Consider the following 26,922-nt stretch of genomic DNA (forward strand, 5'->3'; position numbering starts at 1 on the left):
ACTCTACCCGATAACGATCTTTCTCCACAATTCACCACGATCTTTCTCCATAATTCACCAGACGATGTTTCTTGTGTGTCGAAAGAGCTGCAAAATTATGTAATTCATTTCTACTCTCAGCCGTACATCCTCTCTGGTCCTCGTCAACTTGAAAGTACGAGATTCTTATTGACGTTACCAATAGGTTTCTATTTTAAGAATTGGAGGAACAATGAGGAACAATGTACACCGTTCCATTTCCATTTCGGTATCGATGTTGTTTCTCCGTTGAGGAAAACGGTCATGGTGATGGAGATAAGCCATAAAGAGAAATACGAATTTGATAATTTGTAAGAACTTCAAATAGTGAATCATCTGTCGTAAGGCATGCACATTCTGATAAGCAGTTTCCTTGTTTTAAGACTTGTAACGGTGGGATCGTACTATAACACGAATGTTCTTAAAACACATGACAGCTAGTAAGTATTATTCGGGTTGAAATTATTAGTTTTATTATGTGAAAGGATATAATTCAAATACGAATGCTTATTTCCTTTCAATTCCTGCGTTATTCCTTCTACTATTTGAAAGGATAGCATTCAAATATGAATGTTTATTCACTTTCAATTGCTAAATTAAACCTCATTGCAGTTCTTCTCCAAATTATTTAATTCATTGACAATAGGCTTTACCCAAACACTCAAGGTAACTATATTTAAAATCCTCCTCATGCTACATCACAATGAGTCTCATTCGCTTATTATTTCTTTGTTTATTAGTTATTTAAATTGGGGCATAAATAACACTCGTGCACGTAAAATAGAGATTGTCATCTCTATTCCCAGTCTCCATCCTTATCTTCATCCTCATCTTTGGTGGTCTTAGAACTGGCCTTTGCATCCTTGGCCTTCTCTTCTGCTGCAACATCAACGGCCTCTTCTTCTTCCTCGTCATCATCCCAAGTGAACTCCTCCTCGTCGTCTCCATTGTTGGTGTTCTGTGAATTCTCCTTTCTCATCAACAATTCCTTTCTCTTCTTCTCGGACTCCTTCAACTTGTCAGAATTCTTAAAGTATCTGTACCAGAACAAGTTGTACGAAACCTTCACAGGAACTATCTCATTCATTAACTTCGTCAATGTGGTAGGGTATTTCTCTAACAACTCCGCTATTTCTTTGGTTTGTGTGTCAGCATCGTACTTTTCACCATCTTTGTCGTCCAAGTCTGGGCTCACATAGTATGACTCTGTAGTGTGCAATTTGTACAAATCGTTCTCATAACGAGAGTTTCCGTAATTCTCGTGGTTGTTTATGCCCGGGCTGGAGAATAAGGTTTCTTTCTCATTAGTTTCTGGAGTCTCTGGTGCTACTGCGATGATATTGGTGAAGAAAGAAGCAAACGAAGAGGCAATTTTTCCAGCTTGTTGCTCGACAATCTCCAATTTCGAATCGAGTGTATCCAAAGCACTGTTTGCTTGACTTTGTAAGTTTTTTAAGTCCACTTTGACTTCGGGCAATTTGACTTTCTTCAATTGCTCTTCAATGGATGCTAAGTTCTCTGATACATTCAACGTGTTGTTAGCGCTCAAGCTTTCTTTGGCCGAGTTCAATTGGGTCAACAACAGCTGCTTGACTTCATCCAACTTGTATTTTTCTTGTAAATCGGTGGTGTTTTTGGAAGCACTGGCCCATAAGTCCTGGAACTTTGACTCTACAAGAGTGTACGCTCTATCGATTTCAGACTCGAGTTTCTGGACCTTTTCTTCGGTTTGAACGTCCGTAGGGGCGTCCTCGGGTTTCTTAGGCAATTCTTCCTGAGCAACGACTGGGTCTGCAAACTCCATGTTGTGTTAAATGTTACGAATTGACTACTTCTCTAAAAGACAACTAATAGATAACTTGTTTAATCAGTAAATTTTCTGGAGATTGTGGTGTCTGGTAGGGGATGTATTACTGCGGTTAGGGTGTTTCTCAGGAATGGGTGTGATGTGTGTGCAGCTTGACTGGTCTAATGGTTTTGTATGGTGGGATTTGTAGTGTGAGGAGATTATGGTGAGTGGTTGCATGGAGGGTGTATTTCTTGGAATGTGGGAGGTGGTGGTGGTGGTGGTGGGTGGTCGTTTATTAAAGCTATACTTGGAGCTGTAATGGTTTATTTGAGATGGTAGAATATGTGAGTCGATAGAGGTGGGAGATTTCAGAGGACTAATAGAGAGTTTATGGAGGGTTAAGGAGACGGCTTTTACACGTACTGTCGCATAATAAAAATAAGAGCCAGGCATTTTTGCAGCTGTGCGGCTGCGGTGTTGTGAAGTATGAAGAAGTAGAGAGATTAATTAGGTGAACTGAGTGAGTGAGTGAGTGAATAATTGAATGGGAGAGTGGGAGTGAAAAGATGCAGATGGCTCCAGAAATGTACTTCTACAGAAAGAGACGACTGTGATTTGGGATATGATGAGTGAAAGTCTTTGAGAGGACTTTACATGAGAGTCTGGGAGATGAGAGCCTTCGAGATGAGAGTCTTTGAGAGATGACGCTAATCCCAATTAAACAAAGAAAATACCTCTTAACCTGAATACCGGGGTCCCTTATCTCGATCATGGAGCGAAGCCGTGTCATGCCATATCTCTTATTAACTATGGAGTTGTTGATCTTTATGGTAATCGCTGGGAAGTTATCTTTACACGACATGTTATGCTGTTACTATGCGACTGCAGGGAACAAAAAACTGGGCCCGTCTTTCGTTAAATTTTTGTATGTACATAGTTAATTAGAAGGAATCAATCACACAGAGCCCGTTAAGTATCCAATCTTCTGGGCAAAGGCATGAAAAATATACTACATACTTACTTTTCGGCGAAATCATTATATTACTGGAAATGTATACAATACTACCGTTTAATGTCCCAACTCAATGAAAACTAAAGAATGGCCTACCTCCTCCATTCATCCTCTCCCTCTCTTCCCCATAGTTAACATAATCGCTCCGTTGGTGCGCCCCGGATCGAGATGTCACCAAAAGTCGGAAACCGGATATTGGTAATCGGGTGAAAGACTCATTGCAAAATTCATCAGTTGCCAAAGATATATTATTGGTAATGGCTTCCTTCGTTGTTTCTTGAGGGTGAGTATTGAAGTTGAGGTTTGTATGTAGCCTAAGTACAATTGGATATTCTGGTAAATCAAGTATTCGTAAAATTTTGTTCAGACAACTTTTAAGCAATAATGAAACCTTCGAAGTTACTTCTACAAGAAGCCTGTCTTCTTCGTATAAAAAATGCTCTTTTCAAGAGAGATACTGGTACCAGCTCGCCTTCGATATTCTCCCAGCCAATTGGCAGTTTTGAGATATACGAGCCAAATAACTCCAACAAGCCGTCCTTTTGGTCGGTTTCTGGCCCCGCAAAGTCCCAATTCCTCAGTATGGTTTCGGGAAAGTACTTGCCAGTACCACCACTATCTCGAAGTTATCCATTTCTCTCTGAAAACTTCCAATACCTGAAAATTCAATTCTTAAACTTCAAAGAGAACTCTGGACTAGATAGAGTTCACTTGTCAGCAAGATATGAGACCTATGCTTACAAAGGGGTGTTGGAAATGACAGACGACGTTAACTCTGTGAAAAATTACATTACTGGCGCCAACAATTACAACAAAGATACAGGTGACATTACTTCAGAATATGTGGATACTCTCCTTCAATTGTTCAATTTGGATCACCTTTCACATAAGTGGATTAATAGCTTGAGTAATGGTCAATTAAGAAGAGCAAGAATAGCTAAATCCCTTGTTTCGCAGCCTACATTGTTGATAATCGATGATCCATTCTTAGGCTTGGATCCAAGGGCTACGGAATTAGTTTCAAACTCTTTGGAAAGAGTCAGCAAAGATTTGGGGACTAGTATTGTTTTGGGATTGAGAGTACAAGATCAGATTCCTAAGTGGATAGACAGTATTGCTTATGTTGACGAGAGTGGGTTGAAATTAAGCGGAGACAAAGAAACAACACTCCCTCAATTACATGAGGTGACGAAGGCAATTGACAACGTGCACTCAGATCATCAGAATCGCCACTTAAAGCATCAGAATCCCGTAGAGATTGATAATGACAAGTTGATGGAAGGATTGTCAGTTCCTCCTCATATTGAATTTCACGGCGCTTCAGTGGCATACAAGGGATTGACTATATTCAGCAATTTCAACTGGAAAATCCCTAGAGGAACTAAATGGAGGATTCTTGGTGATAACGGAACTGGAAAGACAACCCTTCTTTCTATCATAACAGCTGATCACCCACAATCTTGGAAATCCGTTTTAAGAATCAATGGCGTTGAGCGCAAAACGGGAAACGGTGTCACTTTCTTTGACGTGAATAACAGAATTGGTATTTCATCTCCAGAATTACATGCTTTAGTTCCTCAGCACACTCAAACAATGAAGCAAATCATTCTCAATGGTTTGGTTAAGGACGTTGGAAATTCCAACTTCATGTTTAAGGGAAAAGAAGAGGACCTTGGAGAATTTGGAACCAAAATACTCAGCTTGTTCAGTGACAGATTGGAAGCGTGCGGAAACACTAAATTTACCGATCTCTCTATCACGGACCAAAAGTTGACCCTTTTCTTGAGAGCTATTGTGAAGAACCCCCACTTACTTATCTTAGATGAAGCATTTTCTTGTATGGATGACGAGAGTATCATGATAAGGTGCCATGATGTCATTGAAAAAGAACTTAAAGATACTACGGTTTTGGCAATTGGACATATTGATTGGGAGGTTCCAAAATGCGATTATTTGTTGAAATTGTATGGTGACAAGGATAGAAACTATGGTATCTTTAAGTACACATAGGAAACTCTCAGGAAAATAAAAGCATTAGAGTTCACATTCCAATACGAGCTCAGGTAGAAGACATTGGAAACAAATAGTAGGACATTCCACTATGCTTTATAGACTATAGCAAACATATATACACCATTGGTACATAGTATGAGGCTGCAAATAGGAACCTCCAGTTCTAAGTCATATCCTAATATAAGTCTAGGATAAACCACTCCTTCAAATTTTTAATTTCCTTTCTGTTTGTATCTCTTCACAAAGACGCTCTCTAAGTACCTTTTCTGCATCTATCATAGTCCTCTTTCCACCGTTTCCCCATATATCCAAACCAATTCCCAATGCTATACCTCTTTCCACTATATAACTCCGCTTTTGTGTATCATCCACTTTTTGCAATCTTTTATTTCTTTTACGAACAAACCCTCATTCACTGCATATAAAATAATAATGTGGCGGCATGGATGTCTTCTCGAGGCTACTCGCATCGAATATTCCGTTACCCCTATTATTCGAACTACAGCTTAGACGTGTCCCAGTGGGTTGTTGTCATATAGGATCATATCAAATACAAAAAAAATTAAGATCCAGATATGCATAAGAAACAGCGATGACATGACGACCATTTCCAGCCACATCTCCTATCCCAAAAGAGATCCGAATGCCAACTTCCATCTCTAATAGGGGTCCTTACGAAAAGGGTTCTTCTGGCGCTTAATGAGAAAACCTCGCCAAATTTGGAATTTCTTAGTCTGGTTTGTGCAACAAACGCGCGATTTCTGGGATACATCCGTGCCGCAACTTATAACCGGCAGTTCCGTCGGCTCTTCTCCTATTTCCATTGTATATACCGACAGCGAGTTCAGCAACCATGCCACGGCCACGGCCTATAGCATTTGGTACTCGTCATCTGGTCTGCTAACTGCTGTGTAATACTATTACAATACTGCCAATTTTCTCCGGAGACTCCATTTTTCACCCAAACATGTCTTCCCGTACCCTCCTTGCTCCCACTTCCTTCTTTCAGGCCCAAGCTTTCCCCTTTTAGAACACTGCCATCTCTGCACCCTACCCATTCCGGACAGCCACCAACACTTGTCCAACCCACCCACGAAAAACACCCGTCGCACCCGTGCCGCAATACTCACACCACAAACATCAACAACGCCAGCGGTTTTGGGATTTTCGAGGGACGAAAAAAAACGAGGACGACAAAAACGTAAAAAAGTTGAAGAACGGTTTTTACAAACAGTTTGGCATTCATTACATTACTAAGACGTGGCAACGTAGTGGAGCATTGATAGGTCCGAAGTAGTTGATCCACAGTAGTTTTTATATAGGGTAATTGGCATCGAACGAGTCCTGTTGAGAACGATTGTTTTAGTGAGATCCTGTTCCCGTGTTTACCGTTTGTTGATTAGTACTGCTGCTAGCTGTTTAGTAGTGACTCGTCACTTTCACATCAGATCCAACCAGAAAACTGGTATTTTGAGTAGTAAATTCCCTGTTTTTGGCCCTGCTACTTGATATATCTATTCGTGTGGATATACTGTTGTAGTCATTTCGGCAAAAAAGTCGACCCTTCGTTGTGTTTTCACTTTATTCATCGTTACATACAATTCACCCGCCAGCTCCCAGCTATTGACATTGCTGCCAATCTGCTGTCTTTTAGTTATAGAAACCCTAGAAAGTCCAAGTTTGCTTCATCTCACATCCTTTGCATAGCTTGAACTTGCCGTGCTTCAGCCGGAATATTCGAATAATCATCGCTTATTACTATTGCTGTTAGTGTTCATTCATTAATAATTACTAATTTCTTCATTTTGTCCATCTTCTGAATACCACCATTTTCAACCATGTCTAGAACCACCACATATACTACGGAAATCCCCAACGCACCAGAAGACCACAGGCCCGCTGAAATCTTAAGCGAATTGGAATACGGAAAGTTGACTTCAAAAAACTATCTTTACGAATCGAGACATCCTGTTGGTGAAGCCTTACCCACCCCAATAGATGACGAACCTCCTTACATCATTTACATCGCTACTTACATAAGTTATCTTATTTTGATCATAATAGGTCACATCCGTGACTTCTTTGGTAAAATCTTCAAACCCCGCGACTACCAAGATTTGGTGGAGAAAGATGGCTATGCTCCATGGGAAGACGGATTTGAAAGTTTCTATGTCCGTCGTTTAAAGCTCAGAATCGATGATTGTTTTGCCAGACCAATCCATGGCGCCCCTGGACGTTATATCAAGTGTTTCAACCGTGTCAGAGAAGGTAAAGTCGGGTATCTCTACGATGGTACCTCCAACGAGTGTTTGAACTTGTCATCTTACAACTACTTGGGATTTGCACAATCTCAAGGTGTATGTACTGATTTTGCTTTAAAGTGTGTAGACGAGCGCGGTACTTCTTGTTGCTCCCCAAGATCAATTGCAGGAACTACTGACTTACATCAAGAGTGTGAGAGAGTGATCGCAGAATTTGTCGGAAAGGAAGATGCTATCATTGTATCCCAAGGTTATGGTACCAATGCTAACTTATTCTCTTCTCTTGCTGATGCAAAAACCTTGGTAATCAGTGATGAGTTGAACCATGCATCCATTCGTTTTGGTATTAGATTGTCAGGTGCCTCTGTTAAGGTTTTTAAGCACAATGATATGAAGGACTTAGAAAAGTTGATCAGAAACCAAATTGCTCAAGGACAACCAAAGACTCACCGTCCTTGGAAGAAAATCATCATTGCTGTCGAAGGTTTATACTCTATGGAAGGTAACTTATGTAACTTGCCTAAATTAGTTGAAATCAAGGATAAGTACAAGTGTTACTTATTTGTCGATGAAGCTCACTCTATCGGTGCTTTAGGACCACACGGTAAGGGTATATGTGACTACTTCTCCCTTGATCCAGCAAGAGTTGATTTGTTGATGGGTACCTTTACTAAATCTTTCGGTGCTACTGGTGGTTACATTGCTGGTGACAAGGCATTGATTGAGAAATTGAGAGTCAATTATATTACCCAGGCTTACTCTGAAGGTGTTCCTCCTCCAGTTTTGGGACAAATTGTTTCTTCTTTAAAGGTCATCAATGGCTCCTTAAATCCTGGTGAGGGTGAAGAGAGATTGAAGAGAATCGCATTCAACTCTCGTTACTTAAGACTTGGATTAAAGAAGCTCGGTTTCATTGTTTACGGTGCTGACGACTCTCCTGTGATCCCAGTTTTGTTGTTCTTGCCAGCTAAGATGCCTTCTATTTCGAGAATGTTGTACTCTAGTAAGATTGCCGTCGTGATTGTCAGTTATCCAGCTACACCATTAATTTCCGGAAGAGCTAGATTATGTGTCTCTGCTGCCTTAACCAAGGAAGACTTAGATTATGTGTTAAAGCAATTCAGCGTTGTTGGAGACATGATTTACCTTAAATTCAGCAGTGGTATCGCTGGAGGCTCTAAAATTGCTGGTGTTCCACCAAGATGGTCTATTGAAGACGTTCTTGCTTCTAATGTCCTTGACTGCAAACAACCAAAGTTGGGTTACACTTTCTCGCTGGATTCCCAGGATTCAGGTGAAAAGCTTGATTGAATGATTGAGCTGGTATTGTACATAAGACTCATAAACTCATATTGTTTTCCTTCATTCCCTAATTTCATTAATTCCCAATCTAATTTCACTAATAACTATTTATAATGCCATTATATACACAAAATACACAGTTCATGTTAGAATCATAGTAATCGTGGTAGATCTCTTTTACTTCAAACATTCTATGAGCTATCATTGTTTCTTCTTTGCCATTTATAATAATTTTTTTTACCACTTACTTATCTGGTTCAAAACTACATCCCTAATGACTCTTACCGACAGCTGTCCTCCTTCCACCATCATATTTATACCATCTCTACTATGATATCTTCTGTCTATACCCTTTCTATACGTAGTGTATATAATACTTTCACTTCTCCATAGTTAACAGACCTGTACATAGTCTCCAGTATCAAAATCGGTGATTTCTTAATCTTTCACTGTTAAAATGGTGTTTTTAGGTGTTTCTTCTGGTGAAAAGTCACGCTTTTATATAGCAAAGTATAGTCCTATTGTTCATAATATGGAGAATATTGTTCCAGATCCTTATACGCCGCCGTTACGGTTCAATACGGTGCAAAAAAATCTCTACCGTGGTGCTTATCCGAGAGAAGTAAACCTCACATTTCTTAAGACTCTACAACTCAAGACTATTATATCACTTACACCAAACCCTATAACACACGAGTCGGACCCAATACTATACGAATTTGCACAAGAGAACAATATCACATTGATCCATGTGGAATGCGCCCAATCCGGAAAGGGAAAGAAAAGAGGTGTGCCGATGGGCTATTCAAACGTATTGAATGCCCTCAACTTCATGATCCATAATGAATACACTCCGGTGTATGTTCATTGTCTCAATGGCGGGCAAGTGACGAGTTTGTTGATTGCATGCCTCCGAAAATTGCAATTCTGGTCTTCTATCTCGATTTTCAACGAGTTCATCAACTTCACTACCAATATAACCGTCAATGATAGAAGTTTTGTGGAGGGATTCAAGGGGGAAATAAATATAAACACAGAGGATAAGGCAGATTGGCTCTGGGTAGGAATGAGCAAAGGCGTCATAGGGAATCACCCTAGAATACGAGTGACTGAAACGACCTCCACAACGAGCAATTCGCCGGTAGAAAGCTCACGAATGCAAATCATGGATTGTTAGATAGGTAAAGAATATGCACAGTATTTTTAGTAGGAAATCACATTCTACATTCATGGTCATCGTAAGCATGCTCTCATTAAAAATGTCTATAGTGTGTTTTATATACGCTGGTAGAACAAGCAATAAGCGTTTTTGTTTAATACTTGACTTTCCTTGCAGTTGTAAGTGATCTTGGCATCATCAAAGTAACACCAACCCTTGCTTTTCTTATCATTTTCTTTATGAACATATGAAGTGTAGTGACCAGTGGTCAAGTTACCAAAATGATTGGCAACACCATAAAGTTTGTATCTAAATGCAGGCTGCTGGTTTCTAGTGGGTAACGTAGCCAAGATCTGTTCTTCCTTTTCCTTTGGAACAAGCTCGCTCTCTTTAATATTTGAGTTGACACTTGTTCCAACTTTTGGCCAGTATGATGTCAAATCAAGAGTTTCATTGACAGGATACTTCACGAATGTGTCCAACTTATTAAAGTAGCCCGTTGGGGTCATTCTAAACCTTTTGAAGTGAATAATGAGAACCTGTGGCAAACGTGTAATGGTGATCTTCTTCGTCAGCTTCGTGAATTTCTTACATCTAGGACAATGCCACTTATTATTGTCGTCTAATAATTCTGTTGCAGTGAATTCTTGAAGACAGTCGTTCAACAGAACACTCTGACTGGAAGAATATCCAAGTTTTTCTGGAATTGGCAATGACAAAATCGAAAAAGCATTGTATGTTGTGGAGCTCAATCCACATTCCAAACACCGCAACTGTGACAAGTATTGCCCCTGGAAGTAATCTACAATGATTGAGAAATTTAGCTTCAAATAACGCTCCCATTCAATTGTAGACGCCAAACGCACTGGTAATACTTCTCTTGTTCTCTCTTGCTCGGGTGTAAGCTCAGTAATAGCTTTCTTTTCCTCAGCATTGGCGATAACCATCTGGTTCAAATCTTCATGTAAACCATCAAGAATAAAATTGAGAAACTCAATGCAATCTTGTTGATCAAATGTAGCAAATTGCCCCCCAGGGGACAAAGACCCCATAACTTTCTTGAAATTGGTAGGACAAAAAGATGACCCGTTGTTATTAAACATGTTAGCGAGTAATGTCACAAAATTCGTCGTAAGTATACCCTTAGATCCTAATTTGTTGTTAACATTAATATGTTGCCTATATGATTGCAAACCACTAGTGTTAGATACCGATGCTGAGTCTGATATTTCTGGGAAGAAGAATTTAGTAAGCTGTGGGGTTGCTGCTAAACACTGAAGGACACAGTTCATATAACAAGTATTTCCCATATTAACAAGTCCAGTGACATACAGATCAAGGAATTTACTTTGAGGTTGCTTCGTTGCCAGACTTTTAGGAGTGTGAGAAAGAGAACCATTTGAAACTACTTGTGATGGATGTGACGAAACAGATGAAACACTATTACTTCTATTACTAATAGATAGCGTCCGTTTAACTACTGGTGGTTGTTGTTGTGGGGGTGAGGTGATTGTAGACGTTGAGCTCTCCAGTATGCCGTTTCTGTATGTGCCTTGTGAAGAATTTGATTTCATTGGTGGTGCGGGTATATACTTTGAATGTGTACTTCCAATAGGCATCAAAGGGGTGAATGAATTGGAAATAGGAGTTTCGTCGGTAGATTTCGCAGTAGACAAGTACTCGCCAAAGTTCTTTAAGTATGGTGATGAAGATCGTATAGCACTAGTGTTATTGCTGTTTCCTTCTCCGGGATTGTGCACATAACTACTTCTTCTAGAAGAATTTGGACTACCCTTCGATAAGCTTGCTTCAGGTCTAGTCAAGACCTGAGCGGGTTGGGTGCGAGTAATGCTGTTGTCACCAAGTAATTGATGCCAATTGAAAACACCACCAGTCAAATAGCAAGGGTGTCTCTTAAGTTTTGAACTAATGTACTTGTTCTTAAACATGATTAACTCTACAAGATTGTTGAAAGGATTATTCGTGGGAAGGCTACTCGAGTCTTCATTCAATAAGATATCTTTAAGATAACTGAACCTGTGCAATGGATCGATGTTTGGACCATACTTAAGATTGTAGATCACAACCAAGTCGTACTTGTATCTATTTTGGAAGTGCAGAAATTGATCCTGTGGTAAGTGAAGCTTCAAACGTTCCTCTAGGTCCTGATCGGTTGAAGCTTGGAATCCCTTGCTCAGATTTTGAATTGCTGTTATATGCGATGGTTCGATGTTCACAACATCTGTATGCTTAATGTGGTTGTGGTTGAAGTCTTTAGACGCTCTAAAGTCTATTAAAAGGACTTTGGCCTTTGAAGATGCCCCATTCTGGATCAACAGATGTAATTCTGGAGCAGTTATTGCCTCCTTGAACTTGAATGAATCAACTACAACTGAATTTACATTGCTGCTAATGGAGTGACCAGTTCCTTGGGGGCTTACAGAGCTCACTTTCAAACTGTTAAAACGGTCGAGGAGAGGATCTCCAGTCTTGGCGCTTCCATTTGACGCCAAATTCGATGAACTGCTTGCAAGAGAAGCGGAGCTGCTAAACCCGGCTCTTTCTTTGTGTTCTAAAAACGATTTAATCGTCTCGAAACTTTCCTTCTTCTTAACCAACGCTTGTTTAATAGACCGGATGAAGTCCTCAGTCTTTTCCGATAAGAGTCTTTCTGAGGACGTATGAAGCAACGACGCCAATGTGTAACAAACATAAGCTAGCTCGTAATCACAATAGCCTATTCTTTCTAACTTTTTCGCCTCGTGGCTGTACAACTCAAGGAGAACCACCTGGTGCTTAATAAGTTTGGAGATACTAGAAGCGGCTGACACAAGCTCTCTTAAGAGAGTATTACTCACCGAGTCAAGTTCTGCCGGCGCTTTGAAATGAACAGGTTCTTCTGTCATTGTGGACCGTTACCTATGATTTTATAAGACTCTATGGTCTCTTTTATTCAATATATTCACTTTTGTTATGAAAGAAACAACATCAGTTACTCATAAACGTTGCCTTCAAACCTGATTTGGTCAGGAAAATGGGGGTTTATATGGGAACTGTATATGGGGTCTGGTCTTTTATCAAGAAATGTCGTCGTGTGTTGGCGACATTATGAGGATGTGTGATGGAAAAGATGCTGCAAACCGACATTTGTAGGAGAGCATTTGTAGGCATTTGCAGGAGAGGGAAAGAAGAAGGAGGATTGTGATTTGGGATGAAGGTGGGGTGGGGGTATCTAGTAAAGACGGTCACAGGTAGTGGGGTTTTCGAAGAGTACTGTAGTTGCAAATAAGCGGAAAGTGAAGGAAACAATTCCTTGTTTGTCTACCTCTGTGATACACTCTTAAGTAGGCAGTTCAATTAGGAAGAGGTTGTATTTTTTTGAAGATTTCTGAACTAAAACACTGGAAACTCTTTTTATAACCAAGAATTCCAGGTACATTTTTAACATTTTCTCCCATTGAATAATCCTCTACACGGAATACTACTGTTAATATATAGAAAGAATTTTCAAATTGGAGCTCTTAGCGTTCAGCAGCATGCTCAACCCAGAAGTTGCCCAAAAATTGCAGCCAATTACTTCCTCATGATCTCTTGATTTCGCCATCTCTTTGACAACTAATTTTCTACAAATGGATGGAGAACTACAAGTAAAATGCCATACATTACAAACACAGATGAAAAACGCACACCGACTATCATTTACTTAGAAAAAATTCAAGAATTCGTTCAAACCAGCGTCAAATCCTTGCTCCCACTCCCACAAATGTCTCAGAGAGCCTCTTGCTTTGATATGCTCTTCTAATCTTGCACTCTTCCATGCCTCCTTTCTACCTAATACCGAGCCATTAAACTTAGCAAACTCAGAAGCATCAGCCCAGGCTGTAGTGAAACCTTCCTTATAGCGATCATGTTCATACTTCTCCTTTGGGTTTTCGTTATCCCAGTACTTTTTATGTGCCTCGAAGACATTGTTAAGCTTCTCATCAAATTTGGATTTATCCGGTAATTCCTTTCCTTTGATAGACTTGGGGTGCTTGATTGCACCTTTCCCAATCATTGTCTTGAAATCCCACTCACCACCATTTCCAGACTGGAACTTGTATGTCCAGAAGTACAGACCAAAACCTGCTCTTTCGTTGATTAATTCCACTTGACGATTACCATAATCGATAACCAATTGATCTCTCTTTCTGTTAGCATTATCTCTGTCCCACGAAGCTCCATCAAGTACACAAGAATATTCTCCAACCATAAAATCAACACCTTTACCGTTGTCAGTAAGATTGGTCAAAAGATCATTTTGCAAATCATCAATAATCTTTGGTGGAGCTTTTTTCTTGTCATCGTCTGAGAAGCAGCGGTAACAGTGGTGATCAATTACTACACCAAGAGACTTGTTGCCCAGCTGGTTACTTTGAACCCACCTTGCCCATTGATCAGCCCACCATCCATCAGATATGACGATTGGGATGGAGCTGTCTTTTTCTCTGATCAGATTGATTGCAGCAGCGTAATATGTTGATTGCTTCTTTGCAGGCTCATCTGCAAACTCTGCCTCGTTCACAATCTGTAAACCAGCAATATTTTCATAGTTTTTCAAGTCATCAGCAATGAAGGCAAGCATGTTTAGCACCGTCAATTGTGCATCTTGACTACTCCAGAATTTTGCTTCTCCCCCGGACTTTTCTCCACTATGGTCGGAACCATTTGCACCACCTGGTAAACCATGGATATCTACTAAGACTGAAATTTCATTGTCCCTGGCCCGCTCAACGAATTTCTCCTTGAACACTTTCCAGGCATTGGCGTACACTGTGGAGCCATACTTTTCAAACTTGGTTCCTTTGGTGTAGTTACCACCTCCAATATCCCAGTATCCAAGGGGAACTCTAATTGACGTAACTTCGTTATCTTTGAGCCATTTCCAGTCGTCATCAGTCAAGAAATCAGACCAGTATTTCTCGAATGCTTCTCTTGCACCATCATTACCCTTACTTTTCACTAGCCCCTCGACAACATCAAGCTCACACTCGGCCCCATCGGGGAACAACTCGTGAAAGATCCATTTTTCCAAGACAAAGCAAGCTCCAATGTTCACTCCGAAATTCTTCCTCGACTGGTAGATTTGCTTCTTGGAAGGTGGTTTTCCTGGAGTTGCAGCGGGGCTTGCTGCCGTCAAGTTGGAGGACTTGGACTTGAGTTTAAGCTTATCGAACATAGGGTCAAATTGTCAGATTTTCGAGCAATTGAATCGCAGTTTCGATCAAATTGTTTATTTTCTCGATCTGTTCGCTTACCTATAGAATTGACCGCTATTTATAACAAGCAACTTAAAAACAGCAACATATACATAGCCTTAAAGTTGCTAACTGAAATGGGTCCCGATTTGCTACCGATGGGTATACGTGCAGGTATAATTTAATCACGTGTTTCGGTTGGATAAGGTGTTAAGAGTTAAGATACAGGAGCAATAGATAACCACTTATAGACACTACTGTGGAGAAGCTGGATTTGCAGTTACTGTTGTAAGTATGTGCTGGGTGAGAGATACTGTAAAGAGCATAACGATGGTAATTATAAGTATATATATATATATATATATATATATATATATGAAGAAGTTGATTCTCTCAGCAATTAATATTTGAAGTTAGCAGCATGGTTTGGATGAAATTGGTTATTACTTCTTTTTATAAAAAAACGGAGCTTTTCATCCTCTGTTATGCACAGAAGACAATATAAATGCAGAGAAGACAGAAAGAAGAAAAGAAGAAAAGAATAGAATAAACAAGAAATAAGAACAAAGAGCAAAGATAATGAACGAATAACGTAAAAATCGCATATGCATCACCAAACAGATTCACACAATCTGAAGTAAAAAGAAGTCTTCAATGACCACTTCCGTTAAGCATTCACACATTCTGTGCCTTAATTGATGGAAGTCAAGACACAGGATCAAGGGAGAATCAATGTGATGAGAGCGTAGACTACTACACGCGGGGATTGTATTCTTTATTAAGGCCGGATCAGATCATTAAACCAAGGTGTTGAAACCAACCTCTTCAATGAAGGATCTATTTTCAAACAAATGTTTAAACTATCACATTTGGTAAAAGCAAAAGATGCATAATATATGAACCCCATGAACCATGAACATAATTCCTGATACTAATTGCCATATACAAATGAATTTATATAAGCGACTTTTTCTTATATCAAACAATTACATATACTAAGAAATTTCTCTTCTTACAGATACCCGAATTGATAGAAGGACCATCAAGATATCCCATTATCCTCTCGACTTCACTGAAATCCTGACGGAATACCTTTATCTGCTAGCCCATAGCTGTCACCAATAATAGAAGCCTAATTTTTCAGCTACACAGGAATCTAAAGTCCACGGTAGCCGTGTTCATCGGTAGTAATGAGAAGCTTTATATTAAGAAGAAAGTGTAATAACTTTCTTGTATTTATCTAATTTTGGTAGGCACTTGTGTATTGGTATTTCATTACCTCCTTGAAACTAACTTTTCAATTCTACTTTCTTTTCAATTCTTCACAATGACATCTTCAGATGCTCAAACCCAGAGTCTGGTAAAACCGAATGCATCATATATTGAATCGTCCGAGTTTGTCCAAGAGCCGAATTTAACCAGAAGATTGATGAATTAACCCAAGACTTAAATGCCACTAAAGAAAATTTTAGTGAACTATTAGATGCTTTCAAGCTGTTATCCTTCATTAAGTCCTTAAGCAACCAACTGGACGAGCAAGGAACTTCAACCAGATACGTCGACAAGGGGTTGGAGCTTCCGCCAATGACTGGGTTATCATATGGAGTCAGTGACCTGAATATTACAACTCCTCTGATTACATCAGAATCCGATAGAGAACTGGCGAGGACTATCATCTCTCCAGAGTCCTTGTTTGGAGAGGGTAGTCGTATTTCCACGTCCCAGATCTATAATGACGTTAAAAACATCCTAGGACCTCAGTTAGCCGAACTTGAAGATTTGCCTCGGTTGACTACATTTAATGTACCCCAAAAAAAAGTCCAATTCCATAGAATTAACGGAAGAATACCATGCTTCAAGGAGATTGTTTTGAATAATTTCGAGATCGGACAGAGTTCTCTAGGGTTGTTCTTAGATGGCTACGATCTACGTAGCAAATGCCTCTTCTATGGAATTGCAGCTGAGCGAATTGAAGTTGTTTTGTATGACAAGGCTCTGTACGCTTTGCTGCAAGAAAGACGTTATAAAGATACTAGTCGTGGGACAGATACGTTTATGAAAAACATTTTCGATTACGTTGAAAGGTATGATGTGTATCAAGCCGAAGCTATTATTGAATATCTTCCAAAATTGAATGAGTTACACAAGGTCAATAATACTCATGATATCGTAGGTATTCATACAGCCATAGTCTCAACAACTAGTCCCAGGATCATCCGGTTTTTCGAAGCTATGATAGCACATGAGTTTCAGGTGTATTGCGCCTATGTACATGAGCAGAATGAATCAAATGTCCATGAACTTGGTCGGGTACTTAATGCCGTATATCAAGAATACAAAAAGGATACATCTCAGCCGGTTCTTGAACTTACAAATGTATTTGAGAAGCTTCGAAAATACGCTGGATTTCGTGAACAGAAGGGATTCAAATCTAAGAGAAAAAACAGAAAAGATAGAAGAGAAGAGGACTAGAGCCCTGGATTGGTTGCGAACTACAAGTGGAAGACTCTATCAATGTTTAATGTGATCTGATTTCTCAGATGATCATTTCCACTGTTTAACAAGTGACGAATTAAATCAAACTTAACTATGACACAGTTATTGTACTTCTTCCAAGTATATTCTTTATTAGATCATATTTAACCCTTTATTTTACATCTTGGTTCATTCCTCCTATTTAGAATACAATTTAACATAATCCTATAAATTCAATCAATACAAGACTCATAAACAAGTAACCCATCCACCTTTCATAACTATAGAACCCCACTCTATATAGTCCGTTATATAACCACAATAGCTGCAAATGTCTGCTTCCCCTGATAATCGCAGCCACGACGTGCGACATTTTACAACCAATTCTCAGGGGGAAGGCACTGAAAGTGACGCTTTATAAAGAGGTTTATATTTCACTTCTTTCTAAAGGAATTCAGCTTGACGATGTTGAAATGGCGGAGGGTGATGTGGAGTATAAGGTAAGTGAATTTCTGGAGTCCTTCCAGCGGTTATATCGCGTTTTTACGCAAATTAATACTCATTTGACCTTCTTATCGTCTCATTCAAGAAGTACTATACCTACGTTTGATTTGCTAAAAAAGCTCAACTCGGATATTACCGAACTCGATTTGGCCATTATTCACGGTCTTTTCCCCGTTAATGATGTTTATTTTAGCTATGTAGACGAAAATCAGCTCTTGCTCTCGTTGACAGAAAAGGTGCAGTATACAAAGCAACGTGGATATAAACAGTCCCAGGCCAGTTCCATGGATGATGCTTTTGAACAGGTTGCTAATGGCCACGAATTGACTGAATCCAAGCAAGTCCTTGTTTTTGACTTCCAGGATACCCGTATGCATGGCATTGGAGCTGCTGTGAAGGGCGGTAAAAGAAGGAAAACCGAGAATCAGGATCCTAATAGCGAATTCTTCTTTCGCAGCAATAAGCTAGGGTTGGAGCCATTGAGTCAAATTCAACTAACCAGAATGATCAAGAGCAGAAACGAGAAGTTCAAAGGGATGTTGGGTCAATATATAGGCAGTTTTTCAGAAGAAGACGTTTCAAATGATGTTCCAATGAGAGTGTTGAAATCTAAATTCGAGCCTCTTATTCCCAAACCACCAGAGTTGAATGATCCTGTCGATTTGCTTAAGAGGAGCGAAAAGGGAATAGAAGCATCAGGTAATTCTACATTGGAATCTATGATTTCTATTTTGAAAGAAGAGCCCTTTTACCAGGGCCAAATGGAACATGTCTCAACTTTGACTCCAAAGCAAGAAGCCATACGTAAACAATTGAGTTTTCTTGATTCTGAGTCGTACAGTATCCATCCAGAATTAGAAATAGCCTTGCAACACTACAAGGGTATATCTATTACCGATGACTTATATTCGCATCAAGCTGACGCGTTGGAAGTGCTTTTGCAGAAAGATATAGTAGGCAAACACGTCATTGTAAGTACTGCCACTGCGTCGGGCAAATCAATGATTTACCAAATTCCAGTGCTTAATAACATACTATGGGATATAACAAATGGGCAGAAAAAACGGTCTACAACTGCCTTCTTTATCTTTCCCACTAAAGCATTAGCTCAGGATCAAAAGCGACATTTGGAAGAATTCATTCTGTATCTTCCATCAAACAGCAAGAGGCGAATTATCGTCGATACGTATGATGGTGATACCCCCACAAAATCAAGAGCAGCCATTCGATCCTTTGCTGATATTGTATTTACGAACCCTGATACGATTCATGCATCTATCTTGCCTAATCATCTTGGCTATTCAGACGAAAGTGGCTGGATGGAGTTTCTAAGGGGATTGAAGTTTATTGTCATGGATGAACTACACGTGTATAAGGGCACATTTGGAATTCAAGTGAGCTATGTTATGAGCAGGTTATTGCGGATTTGCTCGAAAATGAAGAATGTTGATAGTAGTATAAATTTCATTTCATGCTCAGCAACAATTCAAAACCCTGAATCTCATTTTAGAGCTGTTTGTGCGATCCCCAAACATGATGAAGTTATCCATATTTCTAATGATGGAAGTCCGTCTTCAGAGAGAAAGTTAATTGTTTGGAACCCCCCAGCATTGATGAATAAGAAGGGCATAACTCAAAAAAGAATTAAATCCTCTACCATGGTTGAAAGTTCCATTAATTCTATATTAACACCTAGAGTAAGTCCCATTACAGAGCTGGCTAGAATATTGATGCAACTTCTATCGAAATTACACAATATTAAGGTAATTGTCTTCTGTCCAATAAGAGCAATCTGTGAATTGTTAATAAAGGAAGTAAGGAATATTCTCAAATCTCCTGAATACACTGCTAACCAATTTTTGAACGAAAGCGATATTATGTCATATAGAGGTGGTTATTCAAAGGAGGACAGAAGAACAATAGAACAAAAGATGTTCACTGGTCAATTGAGAGCTATTGTAGCCACCAATGCTTTAGAATTAGGTATTGATTTGTCCGATTTGGATGTGGTCATTACGTGTGGCTTTCCAATCCTGAAGCTGCACCTACATCAACAGTTTGGTAGAGCAGGACGAGGTAGGAATTCGAGAGGTAGTTTGGCTATTTATGTTGCTGGCCCATCTCCTTTAGATCAATACTACTTAAATCATGTTGAGGAACTTAAAGACAAGAACTCCTATGAGGACCTCTGTGTAGCTGGTCTTTTGGATATGGGATCCTATCAATTGTTATTAGAACAACATTTGCAATGCGCGGCCTTTGAGCATCCAATAGATCTTCAAGAAGACATGAAATGGTTTGCTCCTAATGGATCATTTCAGTTAGAAAATGCATTTGTAAAATTATGCAAATCGAAGCTTTACCAAGATACAACAGGTTTGTATCGCACTTCGCCCAAATACTTGCCATGGCCACCTGACCACGTCACAATTAGAGCTATTGAAGATGCTTCTTTTGCAGTAGTTGATATTACGAATGGTCGCAATGTGGTCATTGAGGAAGTGGAGGCTCTGAGGACAAGCTTTACACTTTATGAAGGAGGAATCTTTCTACACCAAGGATTTCCCTACCTCGTACGTGAATTCAATCCCGAAGGTAAATTTGCAAAGGTTGAACGTGTCAACGTGGACTGGACGACTCTGCAAAGAGATTTTACTGATATCGATCCCATGGAAGTTGAGTATATAAAGCAGCTTTATCCTCCCAACTTAGTTGCACCGTCCGATATTCCTGTTTTTTTCGGTAAAATAAAAAGTACTATTGTCGTATTCGGATTCTTTAAACTCAACAGAAGAGGAGAGATTCTTGAAGCTGTCGAAGTTAAGAATCCGCCAGTGATGCTACTATCAAAAGGGTTCTGGGTCGACATTCCAACTGATGTCTTGGAAGTTATCAAGAATAAACAACTATCAATTGCGGCTGGAATCCATGCAGCTCAACATGCAATTATGAACTTTTTGCCGTTGTTTATCAATGGGGCAGCTGCTGAACCTACGACTACAAGATTTAATTCCAGTCTTGGAGATGCGGAACTAGTAACTGAATGCAAAGCTCCTGAAAAAGAATTTTCCAAAAGAGAAACCAGAAGGAAGAGGCCAGCAAGGCTAATCTTCTATGATTCAAAAGGAGGGGAGAAAGGTTCTGGCATGTCAGCCAAGGCATTTGAATATTTTGATGAATTATTAGTCACTACCTATGAGAAAGTGAGAGACTGCGAATGCTTGTGGGGTTGTCCACAATGTGTAACTGGCAATTTTTGCAAGGAGCGTCTGGCCGTAATGTCTAAACCGGCAGCAATCTTAATCTTGGCTTCGCTTTTGCAACTTGACTTGAATGAAATCAAAGACCAGTTACCAGATGGGCCAGAGCTTAATTTGCCAGATGCTATGATAGAGACTATAGAGAACAGTAAGACTGCTGTTAAATTTTCAAAAGATGTAGAAATTGTGAAGGTACGAAAAGCCAGAAGAAAATTAAGACCAATAATTAAAAGAGAAAGTGACGCTATAGACAAGAACGAAGAGACCGTTACAGAAATCAAAAAAGAAGATGATGAAATACTTTAGTAGGAGTTCAAAATATATTGACTGTCTCTATTTAAATGCTTTTTAACTTTTAGACCCCTTCCTTCCTTGTGCTAGCTGAGATGCTTTTTTAGATAGCATCTTGGCAAAACTGTTCTTTCTACTTCCGCCTTCTTCGTTACTAGAAGCCGATGAATCGAATGACTTTTTCCTAGAAAGATTTGAATTTCTGCTTGATCTTCCAGAATCATGTTTTTGGTGCAAATTATCAGAAGGTGAGAAGGTTCCATATGTTGGATTTTGATTGACCTGAGGGGAGTGAGTAACTTCTGGTGTAGAATCTCTAGCTGAAGACAGTGTGATTGGCCTAGGTGCCTTCCTCTGTAATGCTGGGCTGTTTACCAACTGCTTTCTCTTAGCGAGACGGAAGACGTGATCGACTGGTTTTAAGTATATGGAGGCTAAAGTTCCGATATTAAGTTCAAGTTCCTCTAGAATCTTCGGATCTATATTGTCATTGTCTGCTGAAATCAATGGAGTTGGCATCAAAATAATTTGTTTAGTATTCTCTTGGAACACCCCGTTTTGACCACTGGCATCCTCTGAAGACAAGAGTCTCCAATATATGAATCCCCTGTCTCTTATATCTGGGTTATCTACCTCTTCGGTGGCCCACTTTAGCACTTGAAGAACAAGTTTTTCACCCTTTTCGGGTATTTTCAAATATAACTTCGTAGCTGCAGTAAGCGTGGCATACTGAACTTCAATTGGATCATCCTTAAAGTTAGAAATAAGATCTTCCAAAATTTGTTCCGATTTTTCTATCTTCTCACAATACTGACCCAAGATCCAGATCATGGCTGTTTTTGCGTCAGGTTCATCGATGACTTTGTAGTGTTTCGTTATTTCGTTGACTGCAAAATTGAATCTTCCTGGATACTTTCTCAATATATTTTTGAGAACTATTGCTGATTCCTGAACAATGTAAGAAATTCCATTGGAAATCAAATCACAAATAACTGATACACATTCGTCGGCGGCATTGTCAAGCTTTACTGCTAAGTTACCAAAAGCTCTGATTGCTTTTCTTGCCATCGAGACATCCACCTCTGTTGCATATTCCTCCAATTCCTTCAATACGACAAGCACATTCTGCTCGTTTGCTAAAAGATAGATGATTTCCAACTTGGTATCTTTAACATATATAGGGTCGTCGTAACGACAGAAGAACATCTCAACATCAAAATGGACCAAATCTTTGTTTCCTAATAAAAGTAAGATAACGTTTCTTAGAACTAAAAATTGGATTTCGGATGGCTTGGCCAACAACGATACTAACGAAGTTCCTAACCTGTTAGGAAGTGTAGGCATTACAAGCTCGGGATTTCTAACGTAGTGACTGTAGTAGACAATAACTTTGATGGCATTTAAAACTACTGAAGAATTTTCGTGCTGCAACGATGGGATAGTTGCATCTATAAGGTCTAGTGCCTCTTCGGAAGTTTGGGGAACGTAAGACATAAGTGAATTGAGAATGTATATCTGACACCATTCGTTTGTGGTACTCAAGTGTGAGATTAAAGCCATTGAATGGGCCTTGTCAATGGTCAAGGAGAGTGCTTTACTATGTTCCGTAACGTAGCTAAGCGATGCCAATGCATTTGAAACGACTACCTGCGTCTTATCATATAATAGTTCATTAAGATCATCTATGAGACCCTGTGCTTCCGTCTTTTTTGGGTCGTGTTGGTATAATCGAGACACCGCATAAGCTGCTGTTTTCCTCACATGTGGATCTGAATCTTTGAGTCCCACTCTTACTGCATGTACTGTCAAGTCTACATAATCTTTATTGGATATAGACGAAATCGTCCTTAATGTCAATGCTCTGACAACTGGAGAAACGTCATCTTTGAACCGGGCGAATATGGGCAATGCCTCTGTAGCGCCTTGGGGATTAATATGAGCGTAGTTCGTGAAATAGTGGAAACACAATTTACGAATTTCTAGATCATCAATTGTCAACAAATTGGTGATTTCCGGCATCAAATTGGCCAATTCATTGTTATTAAGGATGATGTTAGCGATGACTTTACGAAGAACGATCTTGATTCGAGGCTGCGGTTTGGACTTCTTCAATGCCTGTTCCAATTCGGCGCGAAGCTCTACGGACTTGGATTTAGCAAAGTATTTACCGTCACTCATTATGGCAGATTGCTGAGTAGCCGATTGGGGTGGGAAATGGGGGTTTATGTATGAATTGACTGCCACTAGTTTATCGTCATAGACAAATCGGCAGCCAAAAACATTTGGAGAGTCTGATTTGGTGATGCGACATTTTTTGATTTGGAGATTCGTTTGACGAGACATTGTTCATAGTGTAGAGGAAGGAAAAGAAAAAGGCTTGGGTTTATGGAGGAGGCCGAATTAGGAATGAGTAGAAGTGGAGAGATCGGAAGAGTGTAGTTATGGAGGTGATCTGATCTGAATTGATCTGATCTGATCTGATCTGGCTGATGTGAGATGAAAGATGAAAGAAATGTTGTGATAAAAAGATGTGATTCGGTAGTTTATGTTATCTATTTATTACGTATAGTAAAGATATATAGATATATAGATATGTAGATATGTAGATATATAGATATATGGATATATAACTGCATTACATTATATTATCGACACTCCATCTAATGTAAATATGTCACTCTATTTTGCTCTGTCACTTGAGTTCGCTCTGTCACTTGACTTCGCTCTCCCACTCGACTTTGCTCTCTCACTCACTCTGCTCTCTCCTTCTCTCCTTCCTCTTACTCTCTCACTCCCACAGTCTCCTTCTTCTATCTACCTACGCTCACAAATGCTCACAAATGCCCACAAATAACCACAAATGCGACATTCCAGATCGGCTCTGACGGTTCACCTGTCAAAAATACACGGAAATAGTGGAGCAGCACGGAAGAATTGTTAGCTTTTTTATTTGTGAGGGCTGCGAAAAACTAACTCTTCTCTGTCATATTTTTGTAGTGTTAAAGGAGATGTTAATGGTAAAGTGATAGGTGTATCTGTTGTATGATGATAAAATAGCTTAGTGCTTAGAGCTTATGGCATGTATAGTTTTGTATGAATAGAGATCCTGTTTCTTGGCTCTGTTATTTATTTCCAATCTTATGGATATAGACTCGGTGGAATCTACGTCCACCTAGCAGCTGTATGCTTTGTACTGTTGTTCCCCAAATAATGTATAAAGGTATGGCATATAGTGGTGTCGGAATTAAGCTGCAAAAAGACTGGATAACAACTACTAACGAGGAGAAGATACCATTGTCATTGCAATGGGATAGCATTTAGCTACGATATGGACCTGTGACTGCCTCCCTGTGAGGTTTCGCTGACAATTCGCTAGCAGTCTACCGTTTAAATCGGTCCTTCTTGGTGCCTTGACCCTTGCAGCTCTCGTCTTGGATGAGCATCTCTACCTCCCTTCTACGATAAAACCAACTTAGAACGCTAAAACAAGCATTTATTAATATATAATCTAAAAAGAACCATGGAAGTACAAAAAACTGCAAAGACAATAACCAAACAACAACCAACCAACGAGAACTAAAGGAAACATGGGCAAACAATAAAATTGCAGTGTAATGAACAAAAACTTAATAAAAAAGATGAATAACCGTGTAGACAACCAACGTACTAAAATTGTGAAAATGGAACAACTGAAATAAATGAACAAAACCAATAAAAAACCATAAAAATTATCAGAGTATTAAATAGTCACATAGCCAGATGCATATGACACACTGCTGTCCGAGGCTCTACGCGCTTGATTACTCTGGGAGTATCCAATCCACTGGAAAACAGATTCATTGTCGCTTTTCAGAATTCCTCTTCCCTCCTTATGCTTTTGCAACAATCTCAAGATAACAGCTATGGGTTTTTGACCACAGATGGTGTTACCTGTGTGAGAGATATAAGTCTTCCAATCGTTGTACAGTCCGGTTGATGCAATTTCCATAGCAGCCCTGTCAAGCACTTCTATGGATTTATGAATTGGCAAGTCATTGGACTTAATCTTGGTATTATACCCCAAGCTCGTCAAATCATTGTGTAAAATCAGCAAGCTATCTTCTTTCTGAGGCAAGTACTTCGTGTATCCAAATCTCGAACCCCAGTGGCAAAAGTCTGAACTTATGATGAAATGATTTTCTTCGCCGGCAACATAAGGCAACAATGCACTAACAAGATCGTCGTTCAACTTTTCGTCCATTCCACTGATAAGAATTGGTACAATCTTAGGAATTCCTTGAGGGATATCCTTAGTCTTGTAGTAGATGAATGGAGCATGCATTTCGAATGAGTGCTCATCGTCATCGATCTCTTCACTCATGTACTTGAATACAGCATCCCTTGAGTGGGAGTGAGACTTGACTTTAAGTAACTGCTCAATGGTTTCAGTGTCTACAGGGATGTTTCCGAAAGGAGTTTCGTACATATCGTACTGAGATAGCAAAACCGAATTCTTGAAGTAAACGTGATGCGATGGGCCTAAAAGAAAGACTCTTTTTACCTTGCTAGTGTCCCAAACAGTGAAAGTTTCTGCTAACCTTTCACCAGAATATGCAAATCCAGCATGTGGACCGATCAATATTCTAGCGCCATCGATAGGTCCTCTTGTATTCTCGCCCGACAAGGAGTTCCCCAATGATTCTGCTTGGTGGAAGTAGGCTTCTAATTGAGCACAAAGTTTGGCGGAGTTATTGGTATACCAAGAGCCAGCATGGCTGGCTGGACGGATGTACAGCATTGTAGAGAGGTGTTTATGAGAGTTTATTCGACGGGGATATGTGTTATTTTGGGGACTCTTGAGGGCGAATGACGGCGAGTCAAGAGGGTGAATGAGCTGAGGTTGTGGATGGTGGAAGGCAAGGGATAAAGATGTCTGGAGGCTTAAAATGGCGATGGCAGTTGAAGTGCTTCTATTGTATGACGTTAGATGAAGTCGGTATTAGTGACGTTAAAGTTCAATGGGGCGGTTTCGTTCGGTAATAACTTGGCTTGATGATATGACTACGAGATGTGAAAGGAATATCACGGTTTCTGGTATACGGATGGTACAAGACTTTGACCCGATTTTCGGTGGTTTTGAATTTTGTAATGGATCGTTGTCTTTCCTGTTACTCCGATACCCTTCCCGCCACAAAATTGACGGTCAATGATACTACAATAAGGCAAGTAACCAAGAAGAGATGTGGTGGTCAATACGAAATGCAACTTGGCACTGGTGCCGGCATGTGCGTTAGGGAGAGTTGGGGAGAATTTGGGAGAACTTTAGCGAGGATGACTAGAAAATAGTGATCAAAATGTGACAAAATGTGAGAAGAGGTAACGAAAAGTGACGAAAAGTGACGACTTGAGACGACTAGAAGCGAAAAGGACTAGTGGGTTGTCGTCAGAATTACCTAAAAATAGCGAGAGGTGAGAATGACTAGTGTCGGGTGTAAATAATGAAATATTATTAATCCAAGAAATGAAGAGATGAAGTGATGAATTGTGTGAGGCACAAGGTGGTAAGTACTAAGAAGTGCTAGATATGGGATAAGCATGACCATTACGTGTGTTTATGAGCTA

General features: G+C 39.7%; 10 protein-coding genes across 10 annotated transcripts; 5 read left to right on the forward strand and 5 right to left on the reverse strand. All coding sequences in view use genetic code 12, as the record gives it.

The window, feature by feature from the left end:
* Positions 1-584: 584 nt before the first annotated feature.
* Positions 585-1,974, reverse strand: DOS2 (Dos2p). The gene has a single exon (XM_064920492.1). It carries the CDS (start codon positions 1,820-1,822, stop codon positions 815-817), a length of 1,008 nt encoding a protein of 335 aa, XP_064772858.1. The 5' UTR covers positions 1,823-1,974; the 3' UTR covers positions 585-814.
* Positions 1,975-2,936: 962 nt separating this feature from the next.
* MODF (Modfp) lies at positions 2,937-5,180 on the forward strand. Its single transcript, XM_064920494.1, has one exon. It carries the CDS (start codon positions 3,204-3,206, stop codon positions 4,827-4,829), a length of 1,626 nt encoding a protein of 541 aa, XP_064772859.1. The 5' UTR covers positions 2,937-3,203; the 3' UTR covers positions 4,830-5,180.
* A 1,028-nt stretch (positions 5,181-6,208) lies between these two features.
* Positions 6,209-8,555, forward strand: LCB2 (serine C-palmitoyltransferase). The gene has a single exon (XM_064920493.1). The coding sequence runs from the start codon at positions 6,671-6,673 to the stop codon at positions 8,402-8,404; it is 1,734 nt and encodes a 577-aa protein (XP_064772860.1). The 5' UTR covers positions 6,209-6,670; the 3' UTR covers positions 8,405-8,555.
* OCA6 (protein-tyrosine-phosphatase) lies at positions 8,549-9,629 on the forward strand. The gene has a single exon (XM_064917478.1). It carries the CDS (start codon positions 8,853-8,855, stop codon positions 9,570-9,572), a length of 720 nt encoding a protein of 239 aa, XP_064772861.1. The 5' UTR covers positions 8,549-8,852; the 3' UTR covers positions 9,573-9,629.
* Positions 9,630-12,550, reverse strand: DOA4 (ubiquitin-specific protease). Its single transcript, XM_064917479.1, has one exon. It carries the CDS (start codon positions 12,458-12,460, stop codon positions 9,671-9,673), a length of 2,790 nt encoding a protein of 929 aa, XP_064772862.1. The 5' UTR covers positions 12,461-12,550; the 3' UTR covers positions 9,630-9,670.
* A 639-nt stretch (positions 12,551-13,189) lies between these two features.
* RJT20DRAFT_129363 (17-beta-hydroxysteroid dehydrogenase-like protein) lies at positions 13,190-14,935 on the reverse strand. The gene has a single exon (XM_064917480.1). It carries the CDS (start codon positions 14,770-14,772, stop codon positions 13,258-13,260), a length of 1,515 nt encoding a protein of 504 aa, XP_064772863.1. The 5' UTR covers positions 14,773-14,935; the 3' UTR covers positions 13,190-13,257.
* Positions 14,936-16,118: 1,183 nt separating this feature from the next.
* Positions 16,119-17,263, forward strand: RJT20DRAFT_629 (uncharacterized protein; the record flags this gene model as incomplete). The annotated part of the gene is made up of 2 exons (XM_064921005.1): positions 16,119-16,146; positions 16,188-17,263. 2 exons carry the CDS (start codon positions 16,119-16,121, stop codon positions 17,261-17,263), a joined length of 1,104 nt encoding a protein of 367 aa, XP_064772864.1.
* Positions 17,264-17,713: 450 nt separating this feature from the next.
* Positions 17,714-21,357, forward strand: RJT20DRAFT_51992 (ATP-dependent 3'-5' DNA helicase). Its single transcript, XM_064920496.1, has one exon. The coding sequence runs from the start codon at positions 17,740-17,742 to the stop codon at positions 21,334-21,336; it is 3,597 nt and encodes a 1,198-aa protein (XP_064772865.1). The 5' UTR covers positions 17,714-17,739; the 3' UTR covers positions 21,337-21,357.
* A 21-nt stretch (positions 21,358-21,378) lies between these two features.
* RJT20DRAFT_97800 (uncharacterized protein) lies at positions 21,379-23,499 on the reverse strand (the record flags this gene model as incomplete). The annotated part of the gene is made up of 1 exon (XM_064921692.1): positions 21,379-23,499. One exon carries the CDS (start codon positions 23,497-23,499, stop codon positions 21,379-21,381), a length of 2,121 nt encoding a protein of 706 aa, XP_064772866.1.
* A 1,293-nt stretch (positions 23,500-24,792) lies between these two features.
* Positions 24,793-26,442, reverse strand: RJT20DRAFT_129367 (uncharacterized protein). The gene has a single exon (XM_064917481.1). The coding sequence runs from the start codon at positions 26,096-26,098 to the stop codon at positions 25,061-25,063; it is 1,038 nt and encodes a 345-aa protein (XP_064772867.1). The 5' UTR covers positions 26,099-26,442; the 3' UTR covers positions 24,793-25,060.
* Positions 26,443-26,922: the final 480 nt, after the last annotated feature.

Source organism: Scheffersomyces xylosifermentans (assembly GCF_036884685.1).
Source record: "Scheffersomyces xylosifermentans strain CBS 12540 chromosome Unknown RJT20scaffold_6, whole genome shotgun sequence".
In the NCBI taxonomy this organism is placed as follows: Eukaryota; Fungi; Ascomycota; class Pichiomycetes; order Serinales; family Debaryomycetaceae; genus Scheffersomyces; species Scheffersomyces xylosifermentans.